Genomic DNA, 20442 nt, shown 5'->3' on the forward strand with positions numbered 1-20442 from the left:
TGCACGCATCCTGTTTATAGACTTTAGCTCGGCCTTTAACACTATACACCCAATTAAACTCTACAATACACTGTTGGACATGAGCATTCACCCAGCCATGTGCCATTGGATTCTGCACTTTCTGACAAACAGACAGCAAAGAGTCAAGGTGGGTGAAAAACTCTCCAGCCCTCTGACTCTCAACACAGGAGCCCCTCAAGGGTGCGTTCTGTCACCTAAGCTCTTTTCACTTTACACCAACAACCTCACATCCCAATGCAGCTCAGTCAAAAAATTTAAATATGCAGACGACACAACAATAATTGGCCTCATCTCAGACAACAACGAATCACAATACCATCTAACAGTGGACAGCGCAGTCAAATGGTGCGCAAACAACCTCCAGCTTAATACTTCAAAAACCTTAGAAATCATCATAGATTTCAGACGCAAACAAAACCCCAAACCCCCGGTCCATGTCAACTCCCACCCCATAACCTCCACAAACTCATTTAAGTTTCTGGGCACCTATATCTGCAATAATCTAAAATGGCACATTAACGCAGACCACATCATCAAGAAAGGTCAACAACGCCTATACTTCCTCAGACAGCTCAAAAAGTTCAGAGTCCACAAACACCCCCTGGTCCGTTTTTATCAATCCATCATTGAAAGCATCATCACCTCCTCAATCACAGTCTGGTACGGAAACACTGACAGTCACTCACTACACAGAATACAACGCATTGTCTCCAAGGCCTCCAGGATCATCATCTCCCCCCTCCCCTCAATCCATTCCATTTACATCCAATGTACCTCAAAACGGGCAATAAAGATCATCTCGGACCCCTCCCATCCAGCAAACCACCTTTTCCAGTCTCTCCCTTCAGGGCGCCTCAGGTCACTTGCTACAAAATCCACCCGCTTTAAAAACAGTTTCTTCCCCTCAGCAATAAGAACGCTCAATTCCCTCCAATAACAGTCAATATTAAGGACTTTTGATGTATACAGTGTCTTGTCTATGGTCTTTGTCTGTTCTTTTGCACAATGTATTGTTGGTGAGATTTGTGATTTGTGATGTGGTATGGATGCACTTTATTACTGTGATCTGTGTTGTTATTAGTGTTAATGTGACTAAAGCAGTGTACCATCATGTACCGAACCCAAATACCACCAACCCTGGTCGTGTGGCAAATAAAGATTCTATCTATCTATCTATCTTAAGATTCGCTATGGTGATTATTAAATCCTCCGGAGACATTGCAAGAATAGTCGCCAAAGGCGTAGCTGAAATTAACCGCTTCAACCTTTGCTGCTGTACTCGCATGCTACACTCCACACTGAGAATTATGTTGTTCACGGGAATTCCTTGTCGAACCATTCATTATAAATGGCGATGGCTAATTTAACCACAAGATGGAAGAGAGTTGCAAAGCTTGACCCAGCCATCTGATCGACAAACAGTTTACTCTATCTATTTAGCCAAGCATGTAACACTAGGTTCACAATGTTGGCATTTTATACACCCTTAATTGAAGAGGTAGTAATGGCGTAAAGAGGGATAAACCAGGCCTACTGATAGTGCCTCACAGATGACCAATTTGAGTTACTAGATCTCCAATATCTATTGCACATAACTTAAGATACACAGTGTATTCTGTGTATTAGAATGGCCATGGCAGAAGCACTTTGCAAAGGAGATTAGTAAATGTGAGGTCAAGTAACGTATCCACACATTTCAGGTCAGGGGAATTTGGTCGACAATAGCATCCCTGAATCACACTTCCTCATCAATATTGGTGTTCTCCGCTCAGAGGACATTTATGTCGTTGTAACTGGAGAAATGGAATAGGCGTGTTACGGGCCGTGACCCATCTTCAGACTGAGAGTCCCTGACTCTCAACCTGAAGAAGGGTCTCGACCCGTAACGTATCTATTCCATTTCTCCAGAGATGCTGCCTGACCAGCTGAATTACTCTAGCTTTCTGTGTCTATCTTCGGTTTAAACCAGCATCTGCAGTTCCTTCCTATACTTTATGTTGCCATACTGACTGGCATTCAACTGTGTTGCCATACCGACTGGCAAGATACCGATACATATGATGAGGAAAAGTTATTTTATCAGTGATTCTGTTTCCCAATTTCCTTTTGGAGATGCCTCCTTTGGATACCATTAAATGGAGTTACTCATCAAACTGATTACATTAAGTGAAGAAGGGTCTCGACCCGAAACGTCACCTATTCCTTCGCTCCATAGATGCTGCCTCACCTGTTTCCCCAGCATTTTTGTCTCCCTTCGATTTTTCCAGCATCTGCAGTTCTTTCTTAAACGAATTACATTTGTTGGTAAAAGATTGCATCGGGTGAACTTGAAAATGCTTTTATGTCTCCTAACTTCAGTAAAAAAAAAATCTATCATTCAATTTTTCCTATCAGTGAGAGAAGTCACAAAGACTTCAATCCAGATGCTTGGCTCAGTATTGTCCAAAAGTAGGTCCAAATTATATGATTTATTCGCAATAGTAGCGATTGAACCCACAACTTCTAATTCAGTGATGAGAATGTCACCAATGAGTGAAAGCAAACTCACATCAGTTACAACATTAGGAAGCCCCTACCGGGTTCAAATGGGTAGATACAGCGCAGATAGTTCACCTGGCTTAAGAGTCTGCAAACCAGGAATCACACTCAGAATAATGTAATGCCATTTATGGTTAATGTGAGGAGATTGTAACCATTTATGGTTATGGTTAATGTGAGGTTAATTCGCTCCTCGTTCGATTCAGGTGATGCACCCGTGGGAAGTTTCCAGGCTGACAGCTGTCCTCAATTTCATTCAAAACACAGATTGATAGATTATATGTGTAGGAAGGAAGATTGACACAAAACGCTGGAGTAACTCAGCGGGACAGGCAGCATCTCTGGATAGAAGGAATGGGTGACGTTTTGGGTCGTGACCCTATCAGACCTACAAATCTGAAATGCATCTGTGCCCTCATCTTAGCAAGTTACACAACAGCCCTGGATCTAATGGTGTGTCCAGAGGCAAAGTGAGAGGTCAGATATATGTTACCTAATCTGCAGCATGTTTCCAATTTCAGCACTGCAGCATCTCTGGATAGAGGAATGGGTGATGTTTCGGGTTGAGATCTTTCCTCAGACTAGATTATAGATTTTTGGATGTTTAAGGGAATCAACGAATGTGAAGATAGTGCAGGAACATTAGGCAGATTAGCCTTATTTTAAGATCAGCCAAGATTTTAATGCAGTAGAGCATTCTTGAATGATTAGATGGACTACTACTGCTCATAGTTTAAATGCAAATTCATAACAATATTATTTCATTTATGAATGCTAATTTGCTACTGCAAAAAACTAAAAATAGTAAAAAAGTAGGGTTGCTTCCCCTTCATGCATCTTTCAATTTTATTACCGTGATGACAAAAGTATGTATGAAGCACGTTTGCAACATGTAAATGAGAATGGAAGCAGATAACAAAATATACCATTTGCTAATTAAAAAAATTAATTTGAGGATTTTAAAAGCCAATCTTATCAATTGGTTTTATAATGAGACAAGTATTACCATTAACTAAAGTGATAAAGGAAATCAATGGTGTGTGATAGCAGTACTGTGAAATTAAAAGTTCAGCAAATCAGCATTCACATATCAATAAATATGCAATTCAATTGAACTCTCCTGACTTTGAAATGGAGATCGCATAAAAGAATTAGGATTCAACATTAAATAATTTGCTGCCATTCATCTTAACAAGCCCCCAGAAGTGTAGTTTTATGACAGCAAGGTCAATATATAGGTGACACCCAAGACTAACTCGAGCCAAACTGAAACAGCGAGGGAAAATATATCAGATGGAGAGCCAAGAAATTGCAGATGCTGGAACCTGGAGCTAAGAAAGCAGCATGCGTGATGGATGGAAAAAGAAATTGTTTACATTTTGGGTCGAGACACTGCATCAAGAATATAATAATATAACAGATCTTTTAGGTAGTATAGTTATACCATGCAAGTAAGATTTGCCCAAAACATGAAGACAGGAAGAAAAAACATGATTGATAAATGAGTTGCATAATAAATTCAAAATTGTTATAATTCCTGCTTTGAACAGCAGATGGCGATCATACTGCTCCTGCGTGTGCACAAGAAGGACAAAACCAGACAACTCTGATCTCCAGCAGTAAACAATATGTAGTGTCACCCATCTTGTAAATGGGCAGTTTCCACTGCTTCCCCAACAAATTGTTAGGGGAAACTGTATTTTTGTACAGTACTGTATGACCAGATGTAGATGCAAATTCATCATAGGGAAGCTTCAGAATTTAAATACAGGGTGGAAATAGCGAGTCCGCACCGGCCAGCAATCCTCATACACTAGCACTATCTACACACTAGGGACAGCTTACAATTTTACCAAAGCCAATAAAACCTACAAACCTGTCCGTCTTTGTTGTGGGAGGAAACCGGAGCACCCAGAGAAAACCCACACGGTCACAGGGAAAGACGTACAAACTCCATACGGATAGCACCCATAGTCAAGATCGAACCTGGGTCTCTGACGCTGTAAGGCAGCAACTCTAATGCTGCGCCACATTTAAGAAAAATTATATTAAATAGCACGAGTCATCAGATTTGATCCAGCCTATATCCTTGCTTCACATTTGAAGTCAGCACCTGAAAAAAAATTACCTGTGCTGACAGATCTTCAAAACCTAATTTTTGCCCATGTTTTGCACAATGTTTCTTTGCAAGGGAGTAAGGGTTACTGTTGAAAGGGGAGATGGCAGAAGCAGGGAGGAAAGGATTATTGTTGACTGGGAGTGGGGGGAGGGGTCAGAAGGAGGGAGCAGAGATTATTATTGAAAGAGGAGGGGGAACTAGGCAGGAGTAGATTATTTTTGGAAAGGACAGAGGAAGTATGTAGAGTATTATTTTTCTGAGAGTGGGAAAGAGTGAAGGTGTTGGGGATTATTTATTACAATTAAACTTTACAACATGACGTGGAAGATTAAGATTTAAATTCAGAAATTCTGCAATGTTGGAAATCCCAGTAGTCAGCCAGGTAACATTGGCCCCATAAAAACATAAGAAATAGGAACAGGAGGCATGGGCGGTATGGTGGCAAGGCGGTAGAGATGCTGCCTGACCGTGCCAGAGACCCGGGTTCCATGCTGACTATGCGTGCTGTCTGTATGGAGTTTGTACGTTCTCTGCATGACCGCGTGGGTTTTCCCTGGGTGCTCCGGTTTCATCCCACACTCCAAAGATATACAGGTTTGTTGGTTAATTGGCTTCAGCTAAAGATGACTGTAAATTGTCCCTAGAGTGGAGGATGGTGCTAGTACATGTGGATCACTGGTGGGTGTGGACTTTGTGGGCCGATGGCCTGTTTCTACGCTGTATCACTAAACTAAAGTTGATCATTTGGCCCGTTCCTACTCTCCCATTCAACAAGATCATGACTGAGCTTCCTACCTTATCTTCCATTCCTTGATATCTGTTCAAAAGCCCATCAGTGTTTGTTCTGAGTGTACCCCATGGTTGCATCTCCCCACTCTTGCCAGAGCAGAGAATTCCAAAGATTCACTCACCCTCCAAGTTCTAAAATATCTCTTCATATCAGTATGCTCCCCCTCCCCTCATTCTGGAACTGCTCGCTGATTTGGGTTGTTGGGCAGTTCATTGGCTGAGGGAATACTATAGTTAATAGCAGCCAGCTTGAAGTTCAGCTCAGCTTCATCCATTTTGTGCACGCTGACGGACAAATATGGTGAAGCAAAAGCGGTAGTGATTCTGTGTCAAGTAGCACATAACTGTTCATTTTCCATGACTCTCCTTGCAGCACCATGACAAAATTAACATACAATTTTATTACTTCTTGTGTTATTGAACTTGAACACAGAGACTGAAATCTTTGCACAAATAAATGGTGGCAGTCAGTTGAACCCTCTTGCTGGGGGGATTGTAGCGCCGAAGATTTAACACAAACCAGACCATGAATTGCCTGGCCCATAAGCCAAAATATAATCAGGCGATGAGAAGGATTGCAAAGTCCAGACAGGGTTGCAATATATTCCTTATGATGCATTAAAAAACATGTTTGCTGGCTTGGAAATTTGACAAACCCAACACAACTCGACATGAATATTAAAAGCTGTGCACTATAAAGGTCGAAAACCTAAAATATAAACAGAAAATGCAAGAAACATGGTTTCTGTATAGAGAGAGAAACAGTTAACACTTTACATCAATAACCTTTTCATCAACACAGAACATTAAGGTTGGTTCTCTCTCCAAACCTGCTGCATGGCTTGCTGAGTATTTCCAGTATTTTCAGATTTTTGCTTTAAATGTTGGAAATTATTTTTGGAAAGGAGCGATGGCTGACTAAAGAGAATATGGAAGACAGGAGCAGCAGTAAGTGAGGAAGTCAAGAATGCCAAGATACCCATACCTAATCTAACCAATGTCCCCTTAACCCCTTCGACTAATAGGCAGGGAACACAGCGTCTGGGGTGTCCATTCACATAGAGGATAGAATCACATAATCCCAACCTTCACTTTTGTTGCTGATCAAAACAGGGCACATCATTTAAAGTGAACCGAGCTCCAAGGGTGTAAAATGAGTTCAAGATCACTCTGCTCCACTACATCCATTTAACTGGTCTACGTTAATTATATTTAGTTTAGTTTACTTTAGTGGTACAGTGTGGAAACAGGCCCTTCGACCTGCACCGACCAAAGATCCCCGTGTGCAGTTTTTGTCCCCTAATTTGAGGATGGACGTTAGTGCAGCGTCAGTTCACAAGGTTAATTCCCGGGATGGCGGGACTGTCATATGCTGAGAGAATGGAGCGGCGAGGCTTGTATACTCTGGAGTTTAGAAGGATGAGAGGATTGAAACATAAAAGATTATTAAGTCTGAAGAAGGGTTTTGACCCAAAACGTTGCCTATTTCCTTCGCTGCATAGATGCTGCCTCAACCGCTGAGTTTCTCCAGCATTTTTGTCTACCTTCGGTTTTCCAGCATCTGCAGTTACTTCTGAAAGATTATTAAGGGTTTGGACATACTAGAGGCAGGAAACATGTTCCAGGTGTTGGGGGAGTCCAGATCCAGGGGCCACTGTTTAAGAATAAGGGGTAAGCCATTTAGAACAGAGATGAGGAAACACTTTTTCACACAGAGAGTTGTGAGTCTGTGGAATTCTCTGCCTCAGAGGGCGATTCTCTGGATACTTTCAAGAGAGAGCTAGATAGATGGCTCTTAAAGATAACGGAGTCAGGGTATATGGGGAGAAGGCAAGAACGGGGTATTGATTGGGGTTGATCAGCCATGATCACATTGAATGGCGGTGTTGGCTCGAAGGGCTGAATGGCTTACTCCTGCACCTATTGTCTATTCATTAGCGAAATCCTATACACCAGGGACAATTTACAATCTTTACCAAAGCCAATTAACCTAATAATCTGTACATCTTTGGAATGTGGGAGGAAACTGGAGCACCCAGGGAAAATATACACGTCATGGGGAGAATATATAAACTTCGTACGGACAGCACCCGTAATCAGGATCGAACACGGGTCTCGGGCACTGTAAAGCAGCAACTCTACTGCCGCCCCAAGACATGCTCCACACTTTGAAGGCCAAAACAACATAGATCAATACAATGCGAATTACATGTGACACTTACCATTTTGTAACATCCCAGATAATGGGCTCGGCGTTCCAAGTGGTGATGCAGAGACATTCCCGTTGCCTATTTGCAGCAGGTCTTGGAAGATGGTCTGCTTGTCCACTGGTCCACTGGCAGGAACTGTCTTCATGTCTGGGAAAAGCTGCTGTAACTGACTGTTCTGCAGGTCATCAAGAATTTCTTCTAAGTTATCCAAGTCACTGCTGATCTGCTGTCAACAACAAGGCCAATTACCGCCCATAAATTTTGTGTCCAAGCCCAATCAGTGGATACTAATTAATTATCACGGCCTGTTTAATCATTTTAAAATGATCTCATGCCTCCCGGCCCAAATCTCTCTCCCTTCGCTCAAGGAGGCGGAATATTTGTTGGGGTTAGAAACTATGGCCACAGGACCCAGCACCATCCACCTTTGCATAAAATGCAAAGATCTAATGACTTAAAGAGGCACCTCAGAGACACTTGATCCCCATCAGCTGTCAACACACGTTACACTGGCATGTTCAACAAGGAAGGAAATAAGAACCTTTCTTATTTGTCCCCTCCCCTTAAAATCCACTAAAATTCCTGCCATCAAAAATAGTTTAAGTACAATTTTTATCTCGAGGGGATATCTTTCAATTCCTTATGACATAATCAATACAGATTGAGAACCTGCAAGGTAGGAGCAGGAATGGGCCTCATTGCCCATCAACTCAATTCTGGCATTAAAGAACAATATGGTTGATCTGGCTGTAACATCAACACCATATTCCTGCTTATTCAGGGTTACATTTCACTAAATGTTCATCAGGAATCTATACACCTCTACATTATAAACATTCAAAGGTATTCCTCCCCTTGAAGGAGAGAGTTCCAAAAGAATCTTGACCCTGGAGGGAACAAAAGTCTAATCTCTCATGGCACCTTTTTATATAATTGCACATTAAAAAAAATGTCTGATTTTGCAGCAAGCACCCTGATGTGTGACTAAATGTTAAAGATATAGAATTTGTATTTAGCCCGCCATCAAATATACTGAAGTTTCAAACAAAAAGAGGAAACTTCAACGGTGTTTATATATTAACTAAGCATTATTTCAAACTATTTCAAATCAAACTGCATTATCAATTTCAAAGTCTATTTCAAACTAAATTTAATTATAAACGATTTATTCATTTATATAGCTCTTAATGTGGTTAAACACGCAAGGTTTAACCATCAGGAATCAAGATTGCCTTCTTGGGAAGTTGATGATTTAATGTTATGTTCGACAGGTGCATGTACATTGCTGAGGCCTTCTGGAACACAAGGAACTAGGAGAATGTGGGTGTCGTTCCCAAGAGTGCAGTTGTATAAAGATGACAATGTGGCATCTGCTTCCAGAGATTACTAGTTAACCTATTTTTACATTATTAATTATTCCCAGGTTGGCCATTTTAGCCAAGAACTTCAATATAATTCATGTTAATGTGAAGAATAAATGTATTGGTGCATGTGATCGACAGAAAGCATGACAAAAAATGTCCAATGACTTAACTAAATTGGTTCTCTTTTACTTGCAGAATAATCCCTTCAGCAGTAATTTTAATGAGACACTTGGTATCCATATCATTCTGTACATTAGATGTACATGCTACAGCCCATTGGGATATTTAATCTTACTCCAAATCAACACTATCTACACAACCCGCATATTTACTCCTTCTTCACAGAACCGACCTTGATACCAGATCCCATTTAACTTTGTTGTTAAGCAACCCTGTGAGGAAGCCACACCAATTAGATCTGCCGTGTTTAAGTCATCAGCCATTCTCAGGCCTAGTGACGATAGAATGTCTATGACCTTTAACTGTATGGGCAGAATAAGATCAGTTGTATTGTCAGAGTAGAGATGGAGATGTCACACAAAAAAAAACCTGAAGCTACATTACTTATAAACACCTCAGTGGGTAACAACCAGCAGGTACAGAATAACACGTCTTCAACAGGGTGAATTTCCATTAAAATCTTGCTGAATTTCCAAATTAAAGACAAATTAAAACATTTTCTAAAATTAAAGTTGCCAGGATGACTCCTGCACAAAGTGGCAAGCTATTCAATACCAACACTTGCGCAGTTAACCTAATTGTTGTTCTAATTGTAAAATTTAACACAATACCTGATACGTTGACGCGTGTGGAGCTAGGATTCCTTGCCCAACAATTCTGCACCTGCATCACCAATCTCTACTCTTGTGAACTTTGCTGTGCATCACAGCTGCCCTCTTAACAAATTCAACCAGGTTGAATAAGTGCCAGACAAAGCATGAGCCCTGGCATTCTTGAAATTAAAATCTCAAAACATATCATGAAACTAATCGCTGCTTTCAGCTCCCTGTACACAGGCCATTATCACCATCAGTCGGAGAGACTGCTCATTAAATGGGCTAAGCTGGATCTTTGACTTGTCATGTAGAAGGCTATTAGCAGAAAGATCATGCACCATAAAAAGCATTGGGGGAAAAGTATGAAACTGGATCCAAATCTGATTTTGTGACTTTTGCATGAATGTTCAGCATGTTACAAGTAATAAATTGTATGATAACAAAAGCCACTGAACGAGAAGCAGTAATATTTGGTTTCAGAGACATATTATAAAATCTGTTTTATTAATAAAAGAGCTTGGAAAATAAAAGGCTGAACAGGTGCTTTTCATTTCAGCTCAGCCAGAAGGCTTAAACTTATCTTTATTGTAGCTTGTGGAGCCACTTCAGATAAATGACCAAAAAGATGAGAATGTAATGAGCACAGAGAGACCCAGGAGTAAAACATGGGAAAGAAATAAGATAAGATAATAAAATGCTGATGTACGAGAGCAATGACATACAGCAATGTGCTTTCTCTCAATGTGGGAAAACATCCCAAAGAGTTTCACAGGTGCAATCAGAAATCAGACAAAATAATAGCTGGATGTATGATGACAAGGCTTGGACTTAGTGCCAGTTAATGAGCAACTGTTAAAAAATCAGCAAGGCAGAGGCATTTAGAGAGATGATTTTCAAATTGAGGACCCATGGAAAAGTTGCTGCAGCCACTAAATATGAGGGAAGGGACACATTATGTTGGAACATTTCACAATATTGCAATATGGGAATGTCGGCAGGGAGTGTTGGAATGGTAGAAGCAGCAAGAAAACAAAGCATTGGGAAGGGAGTCATTGTTGAAGAAACACCTATTGTCACAACCTGGAAAATATACATGATTGGGCCAAACTTTCAAGGAACTATGCACTTGGCAGGACAAATCAAAATAGGACGTACATGGTAAATGGTAGCGAATTAAGGAATGCAGTTGAACAGAGGGATCTAGGAATAATTGTGCATAGTTCCCTGGAAATTTTGGTCGCCTAATTATAGGAAGGATGCCAACAAAATAGAGAGAGCACAGAGGAGATTTACTAGAATGTTGCCTGGGTTTCAGCAACTAAGTTAGATAGATAGATAGATAGAATTACTTTATTAATCCCCTTATTCAGGGGAAATTCAGATGTCCTTGCAGCACACTAATAAAAATACAACATAGCATTCAAGACGTTTAACATTAAAACATAAAAACATCCCCCCACAGTGGTTCCCACTGTGGGGGAAGGCACAAAGTCCAGTCCCCATCCTCTTGTCCACCCAGAGTCGGGCCTATTGAGGTCTCCACAGTCACCGTTACGAGGCCCGATGTTCCCGGCCGTTCTCGCCGGATGATGGTACTCCGGCGTCGGGAGAACCCTCAGCGGCTTGGGGTGCCAGGAACGGCCGCCCTCCTACCGGAGACCGCTGCCTCACAAGCCAACAGACCGCGCTGGACGAAGCTCCACACACTGGCGATCTCGGCGAGAGATCCCAGGCTCCGGGATGTAAAGTTCAGCGCCGCAGCTGGCCGCTCCACAGAACCGCGGCTCCACGATGTTTCTATCGGCGGTCCCAGCATATTGGAGCTCCAGCGCGGCGACCCAGGAAAGGCATCGCCCGCTCCGCGACAGCGTTCCAGTACTGTGCCGCCGCCAAAGCCGAAGTTCTGGCCAGGTCCCCTCAGGAAACGTCGCTCCAGGACCCGCCGGTAGGCCGCGAGGACAGGTCGAAGGTGCTGCTCGGAGGAAGGCAGCCTCTCCGACCAGGTAGGGACTTGAAAAGCAGTTTCCCCCTTCCCCCCCACCACCCCCCACACATAAAAAGATTAGACCCCCCGACTACACACTTCTAACGTACTAAAAATAATAAAATAAGAAGTGAAAGAAACGGACAGCTGCAGGACTGGCAACCGTACAGGACAGCGCCCCCACCGAGAGTTACAGAGAAAGGTTGAACAAGTTAGATCTTTATTCTTTGGAGCGCAGACAATTAAGGGGGGACTTGATAGAGGTCTTTAAAATGATGAGATGGATAGACAGAGTTGATGTGGACAAGCTTTTCCCATTGAGAGAAGAGAAGATTCAAACAAGAGGACATGACTTGAGAATTAAGGGACAGAAGTTTAGGGGTAACATGAGGGGGAACTTCTTTACTCAGAGAGTGGTAGCTGTGTGGAATGAGCTTCCAGTGGAAGTGGTGGAGACAGGTTTGATTTTATCATTTGAAAATAAATTGGATAGGTATATGGACAGGAAAGGAATGGAGGGTTATGGTCTGAGTGCAGGTAGATGGGACTAGGGGAAAATAAGTGTTCGGCACGGACTTGAAGGGCCGAGACGGCCTGTTTTCCGTGCTGTAATTGTTATAAGGTTATATGGTTGCACGCAAAGGTACGTCTCACTTTTCTATACCACTCCCTAAGGTCCTGCCATTCATTTGTACATCTTAACCCTGTTTCAACTCCTCTAAATGCTTCACCTTGTACTTGTCTGCGTTAAATTCCACCTATTATCCCCTTGCCAACTTTCCCAGTTGATCTAGATCCTATTCTGACGGCAGGCAAACTTTGTTGCTGTCCACAAAAACACCAATTTTGGTGGCATCTACAAACAATCACGCCACCTACATTCTCTGCCAAAGTGTTAACATACATGACAATAATAAAGGGCCAAGCAGTGATCCCTGCAGCACACCAGCAGTTACACGTCTCCAATGTGAAAATCAATCCACCACTTCCACACGTTCTCCTACCACCAAGTCAATTGACTAATTTATCCTGGATCCCATGTATTCTACCTGTCTAGAACAATCCCGCACGAGGGACTGCATCAAAAACCTTGTAAAAGTTCAATTATAGATGTAAATGGCCATTGAAAATATTATTGTTCACCTCCTCAAAAAACTCAAAATCAAATTTGTGCAACATGATCTCCCTTGAACAAAGCCATGCCAACTAACTTTAATCAGTCTACACTTCAACAAACCAACAATCTCAGGCTCATCAACCTATAGTTCTCTGGCTTGCCCCTGCATCCCTTCTTAAATAAAGACATCAAAATAGCCATCCTCCAATCTCACTCACGGCTAACGAAGATACATATGACCCTGCCAGGATCCCAGCAATCTCCTTTCTTGCCTCCCACAACATCCTAAATATGCCCAGTCAGACTCCTGGGATTTTTCAGCCTTTACGTGCTCCAAGACCTCTACCTGCTTCAGGGGATCATTGTTTTCGTCCCCAAACTCACTAGCTTCCATGTACTTTTCCATTGTAAATACAGACGAGAAGTATTCACTCAAGACCTCACCCATTTCCTGTGGATCCACACACAGATTACCACATTAATCCTAAAGGAGACCTACTCCTTCACTAGTTACTATACCATTCTTAGTATTCTTATAGAATATTTTAGGATTCATCTTTATTTTATCTTGATACCTCATCCATGGCTAAAGTAGTTTAAAAAAGTCCCCTATTTGCCTTCCTAATTTTCTTCTTACATGTACTCCTACATCCATTATATTCCGAGGGACTTGCTCTATCCCAGCTGTCTATACGCAACAAATGGCTCCTCCTTTTCCTGACCAGAGCCTGAATATTCGTTTTCAGTATTCCCAAATCTTGCAGGCCCTGCCTCTCACTAGCTCTTCCTACCTCATTTATATTTAAATACACACAGATAATTCCTTGAAATTCCATTTCGAGCAGGGTGCAAGGCCACCAGATTCAAATCCATTTTCCTACAATTTCAAGCAGGGTACAAGGCCACCAAATTCAAGCAGTTTATTACCACTTCAAGCAGGGTGCAAGGCCACCAAATTCAAGTGCAATTTCATTCCATTTCAAGCAGGGTGCAAGGCCACCAAATTCAAATGCAGCTTCATACCATTTCATGCAGGGTGAAACTACCATAAAACCACACAAAACACCAAACTCACAGTTCAGTAGACATTCAGTGTGTTCAGTTGATTCACAGCTCAGACAGACATGACCTCTCCCTCCCCCATCATGCAGAGACTGCCACACCCACACTTCCGAGTTTTATAACACCTCCCCCTCCCACCGGAAAAGGTGTGGCCTTCATGGCGTGATTGACAGGAAAGAGATTCTCAACATTTTTTAAACACTAATAACACTTTTATTTTTCATTAATGAGAAGAATCCTCTGCACCTGCTGAATGGAGGGGGACTGAGTAAGATGGCCAAAAATCACAGCCCTAAGTGGTAGCGTTTTATCTAAAATCAATATACAGTGCAAACAGGAAGTTACCCAAACCACCATTTGCAGTAGTGCATTTTAACTTCAACCCAAAGCACCCAAACAACCATTTACAGGCCGTGCCTTTTTACTTCAAACCAACCATATTTTCATTTTCAAACCACATTAAGGGGACTCACAGTTGAGTAGACATGTGTTCAGTGTTATTCAGAGCTCAGAGAGATGTGACCCTCTGGCTTCCTCCATCTTGCAGAGACTGAGTGAGGCACACCACTTCCGGGTTTTATAGTCCATCCCCCCTCCCACCAGCAGGGGCAGCAGAGAGAATGGCAATTTAAAAAAAAACATTTATATCTCTCTGAATTTTCATCGATGGGAAAAATCCTCTGGTCCCGGAAGGCGGAGGGGGGCTCTGAGCGAGGTGGCCAAAAATAACGGCCGTAGGTGGCGGCGTTCTCTTGGAAATCACACCACAGCGAACCAAAAGTGGTCAAGATCAGACTTTTAGTAATATAGATAGATAGATACAGGGAATGAAAGGATGTGGCTCACATTAAGATGGGAGTTTAACAGCATCGTGTCCATCACTTACATTGTTGCAAACTTGCATGTGGGTCAGAGCAGCAGCTTGAGCCTATTATTCCATCCATAATATAGAGAGAATAACAGTGCCCATTCCCTCCTTGTCAAACTTCTTCCGTTAATGCAACAGACAGAAAACGTAAACTGGTTATGCTGCAAAACCTACTTAAATTGAAAAAAAGGCAAAGCAGTTTTGCAGGTCCCGAGGCCATCATGCCCTCGGGACCTGCAGTTAATAAACCAAGTCTTATTAAGCAATGAGGCAAATTATTCTGTTCTGCCATGTCATTTCTCTGTTTACATGTGAAGTTTCTTGGATGGCTCAAAATAGTGAAGTACTGCCTGGAACCAGAAGGCCTGGATTGAACTCTCAAGGTGCATTGAGTTACCTCACATCAAATGGGCAACTAATGAGAATCACACAAAAATTATTGTACAGTAAATGTCATTTGACCCATTTGGACTATTTCAGACAGAAAGATTTGAATAGGATCTTTACAACTTAGAAATTAAAATAATGACTTCAAAAAAATTCATGCTTTGAAATAAAATTATATCAACTGGAGGCACGCACCTGTTCTGATGGTTCAAAATTAATTTCCTTCTCAGACTTGATTGCTGTTTTAGTGCTCATGCAGGCATCCAACTTGCTATCCATCCGCTCGATTTTAGGTTTAATATTATACATACTAGTGTCGTCCTTATCCAGTAAGTATCGAAGTAGTGCATTTTCTTTTCTCTTCGGGCTCATTTGTTCCTGTTTATTAGGTATTTCTCCACCAGGAATTGAACTGCCCACGTCCTGGTTGTGTTCCTTACCTGTGGCCTCTGCTGTCAGCTTTGCCAAATCTACAGGAGAAGTGCTGTCCTGCAGGAGTCTGTGCAAAATTTTATGTTTTTCTTTCAGCGAGGGCCCATGTGATGCAGAGGTGTTGGTTGTGGATGATGTCACTGCTGAAGTAGACAGTAATCCTAATGAATTGCCTGGAGAGTCTTTCATTGAATCTCCAAGAGTACTTGGCAAAGGGGAAGCTTCCACTTGATCTGATTTGGTGATCAGTAACTGTAGGAGTTTGGTATGTCCTTTGCCATCATGCCCTCTGCCTTGGCCATCAGTCCTTTCTCCGCCACCAAATGGATTTAAGTTACTTTCATTGCCATCTTTCTGTTCACCAGAAAGTCCACTTTCTGACTGCCCGGTTGCAGCTTCAGTTGGTCCTGGCTCACCGAACAACCCAAAGGAATCTTTGGAGTCCACGCTCCCTTTTTTTAGTGAGCGAAGAACTGGCGTTTCCAGGAGAATTTTGCAAAGTCACCATTTTCAGTTCAGGTGATGCTCCATGAGATACTCCATGTCCTTCACTGAGGGCTTGAAGTGCATTAAGGGAGCTGCTAGAGTAGCTATGGCTATTCCCTGTGCTGCTACAAACCCCGACTGGAGAATGCAAGTTTCCTACGGGAGAAAACTGATTAGCTGAGATGCAAGGGCTTCCAACCACCCCGGGACTTCCACGATGTCTGGGAGAAAGCATGGAGTTCTTCTGCCCAGCAGTCACTCCTGGACTACTTCTTGATGGGCTGCCCATTTTGAGTGCATAGTTACTACCCTGAGGAGTGGCTGCTTGCATGCTTGATCCATGGTTTATTCCTCCTGCAACAAACCTGTTTCCTGGCATTTGTCCCATACCTGTTTGCTCTTTCAGACCATTCATGGCAAAATTTGAACTGCTGTTCATTGCCATCTCTTGACCTGTTGTTGCAGCTGAAACACCTGCCATGGCTGGACTACTAGAATTTGGATTCAATGGCTTTACCATTCCTTGTCCAGTTGATTCCTGATTCATCCCACAGACATTTTGCTCTCTGCAGTTTTAAATAAAACAGGCAAGTCATACCACTGCAATTAAAATATCAAACACATACATTTATACAGGATCAATGGAGAGGAGGGATGAAGGTGACTGTGGGCATTGGAGATGGATGATGATGTTTCAGGCACCCAAGGGAGAGTGGTCAAAAGCAGCAAGCTTATTTTAAACATGAAGGGCACCTAGCAATAGCAAAACCTCAGCTTTGGCCAACATCACTTCATAACAAGAGGAGTTGAGTAGAGGAGCAAAGAGGTGCTTCTGCATTTGTACAGGACCCTAGTGAGACCACACCTGGAGTATTGCGTGCAGTTTTGGCCCCCCTTTTGAGGAAGGACATTCTTGCTATTGAGGGAGTGCAGCATAGGTTCATCAGGTTAATTCCTGGGATGGCTGGACTGTCATATGTTGATAGAATGAAGCAGCTGGGCTTGTACATTCTGGAATTTAGAAGGATGAGAGGGCATCTTATTGATATATAAGATTATTAAGGGTTTGGACACTCTAGGAAGGAAACATGTTTCCGATGTTGGGGGAGTCCAAAACAAGGGGCCACAGTTTAAGAATAAGGGGTAAGCCATTTAGAACAGAGATGAGGAAATACTTTTTCACAGAGAATTGTGAGTTTGTGGAATTCTCTGCCTCACGAGGGCGATGGAGGCTGGCTCTCTGGATACTTTCAAGAGAGAGTTAGACAGAGCTCTTAGAGATAGCGGAGTCAAGGGATATGGGGAGAAGGCAGGAACTGATTGTGGATGATCAGCTATGATCACATTGAATTGCGGTGCTGGCTCGAAGGGCACGATGGCTTACTCCTGCACCTGTTGTCTATTGTCTAAGTTCCATTGACCATTTGCTGAAGCACACCTCACATTCATTGTGAAGACCAGGTCTGGAAGGATAAATCTCTTGAGATCCAGGCTGAGCTGGGCAATTAGATATAAAATTGGCTTGAAGATAAGAAAGAGGGTTGTGGTGGAAGGCAGCTTTTCCAGACTGTAGACTGTGAAGTTTCCATGTTGCATAGCTCTGCGGCTTTTTAACTATCACCTGCTTCTATGCGAGGGTATAACACCACCCCTGGGCCACGTTGACCCATGCAAATGCTGCACGGATCACACCAACCCGAGGTGCATAGTGCACATCCAAGCAAATCATTGTATGGGCATGTCACTTGCACAGAGAATATGGAAGTAATATTGCAAACTTCAAATTACACAAAGTACAATGCAATCCAATTAACTTCTGTGGAGTTGTACATAAAAATAATGCTCTATTTTACAGGTGGTCAAGACCAGGTTTTAATCACTTTAAAACAATAGCAAGGCTCCATGATAATAAGCGAGTTTGATATTCCTACAGCTTCCGACTGCGCATGCCCAGGACAAAGGTCACTATGCATAAACAGCCGTGGAAAGCAGTGGAGCAGTGGACCTTCATTTCTTCTGTTTTTTCCAGCTTTGATTCTTCTAGGTAAGAAAATACTGCTTTCAAACTATGTTGTTCCTTTGTTAAAAGCTAACATTATTTTGTTGTTTTTATTGCTTTATTATGGTCTGGTGCGTGAGCGAGATCGTGCTTGTCCGTGGTCGGTGTCGGGCCTGTTGAGTTGCTGCTGGGTCGTCCCCGTCCCCTCCCGGGTGTCTCGTTCCTGTCCGGGGGCGGCCGGAGTTGTCGGGCTGGGATTGCAGCTGGCGCGGGGGGGGAGGCAGAGTTGCTGGAGCACTTTATAGTATGGCTGGTGCTCAGCTTTCGCCGGCTATGGGAGAGTTGGCCGCTGGCAGTCCCCGGCCCGTTGGGGATGGGCTGGAGTTGGCGATTCTTCTCCGCACTGGCTGTGGGCCTGGGGCCGCTGGTGTCTACGGTCGGTCGGGCCTGTCGGTTGGCCCGGCGGGAGTTGAGCTGGGCTTGCCTCTTCTTCTCCATGCTGGCTGTGACCGATGACACCAGCGGCCCCAGGCCCACAGCCAGTGGAAGAAGAAGTGCCAACTTCAGCCCAATCCCGCTCTCCGATGGGCCGGGGACCATCAGCGGCCAACCCCCCCCCCGGCGACGGAGAAAGCCGAGCACCAGCCATACTATAAAGTGCTGCAGCAACTCTGCCTCTCCTCCCCGCGCCGGCTGCAAGCCCAGCCCTACATCTCCGGCCACCCCCGCACAGGGACTCGGGAGGGGACGGGGACGACCCAGCAGCAACTCAACAGACGCGAGCACGACACCAACCACAGACGAGAACGATCTCGCTCACTCACCAAAGCATAATAAAGCAATAAAAACGACAAAATAATCTTAGCTTTGAACAAAGGAACAATAAATACAACTATTTCATAGTTTGAAAGCAGTACTTTCTTACCTAGAAAAATCAAAGCTGGAAAAAAACAGAATAAATTAATTGCTTAACTGCTTTCCAGGGCTATTTACACATAGTGACCTTTGACCTTGGCATGCACAGTCGGAATACCGAACTCGCCTATTGAGAGTTCATAGCTCCAGATAGTGTGCAGCAATCTACAAAGTCAATGAAGATAATTTCCATTTGATATCAATAGCAGTCTTTCTGGATTAATTGAACAATTAGATGTTACTTTTTTAGCATTGGAGCAGGGGTGTCTAATTAGTTCTTGGTAGACTGCCAATTTGATGGATCAAGCACTGGTCTTCATAATGTCAGTAAGTGGTCATTCTTTTTTTATCTCTGCAGAATGTGAGCAGAAGATGATTTAAACAGAAAAAGGGGGGGGGGGGGGGAACAAGTAACTTTAGAACAGAGGTGACGTAAACAAAAATCTCCGATATGCCTATCAACACCGTTGCAACTTTATAAGGCTTCACAAAGAGGGGATCGTAGGAGACTGTCCAATCTCATTTATAATAGTCTTCCCTTTATTTGTTCTGTTTACATTACATATCATATTATTGCTTTTCATCTGTACCTTATATCAGCTGGGTGCCTCTCAGACTCCTTACATCATGAGGGAATGCACAGGATACCAGATATAGAATGCAGATGCCACGTGGAGCAAAGCATCTACATTACCATCCATAAGTGGAGGCAGAGTTGGAGAAGATGACTAACAAAATACGAGATCCACACTGTTGACAATTAACCCAAGTGGAAAATCCAATAAATATGATCCAGCCACCCCGCACTTCATTATAGTCAAAGACGTTGTAAAGGATCATAATCATGCAGGTGCCATATTCTAATTAAACGCCTCAGCATATTTGGTTCTTGAGATAAAACACTAAATGGTTACTGAAAAACCACAGGAAGGAGGTTTGAAGCTTACCTTTGAACAACATGCAGTGACATGATAAATTGAGACTCGCTGGTATTTGGAGTGCGCATAAGCCTGCTCCTTGTTTGTGCAGCAACCATGGTGCCATCAGATAAAGAAAACCGATACACAGGACTCAAAGCCTGACCCTGTCTCAACACTGAAATTCAGAGAAGTTGAGGAAAAATTACGAAAGGCACACAATGCTTCCTGAAAACTCAGACTTTAGATAGTGTTTAAAAATAATAATTCCCGCATGGACATACTGATTAATACTGGGATACCATCCCATTAAAGATGGCAGCTCATTCTTGTAAACATTTTTTATGAGGAGGATTTTGGGAAGGAGATAAAAGTGGGCAGTGTGGGGCTGGAGAGCTACAAGGTTGGAGGCTGTGGAAGGGATATCACCAAAGGTGATGAGATCGGTAACAATCTGT

At 42.9% G+C, this 20442-nt stretch overlaps 1 protein-coding gene across 1 annotated transcript in view; it reads right to left on the reverse strand.

Annotated features, from left to right (window-relative positions):
* ncoa2 (nuclear receptor coactivator 2) overlaps nucleotides 1-20442 on the reverse strand; it is a 301026-nt gene that overhangs the window by 35735 nt on the left and 244849 nt on the right. Inside the window, 4 exon segments of the mRNA XM_055634454.1 lie at nucleotides 7690-7900; nucleotides 15431-16121; nucleotides 16123-16719; nucleotides 20015-20162. Of these exon segments, the coding sequence (XP_055490429.1) occupies nucleotides 7690-7900; nucleotides 15431-16121; nucleotides 16123-16719; nucleotides 20015-20162 (1647 nt within the window).

The sequence above is a fragment of the Leucoraja erinacea genome, chromosome 4, assembly GCF_028641065.1.
Source record: "Leucoraja erinacea ecotype New England chromosome 4, Leri_hhj_1, whole genome shotgun sequence".
Lineage (NCBI taxonomy): Eukaryota > Metazoa > Chordata > Chondrichthyes > Rajiformes > Rajidae > Leucoraja > Leucoraja erinaceus.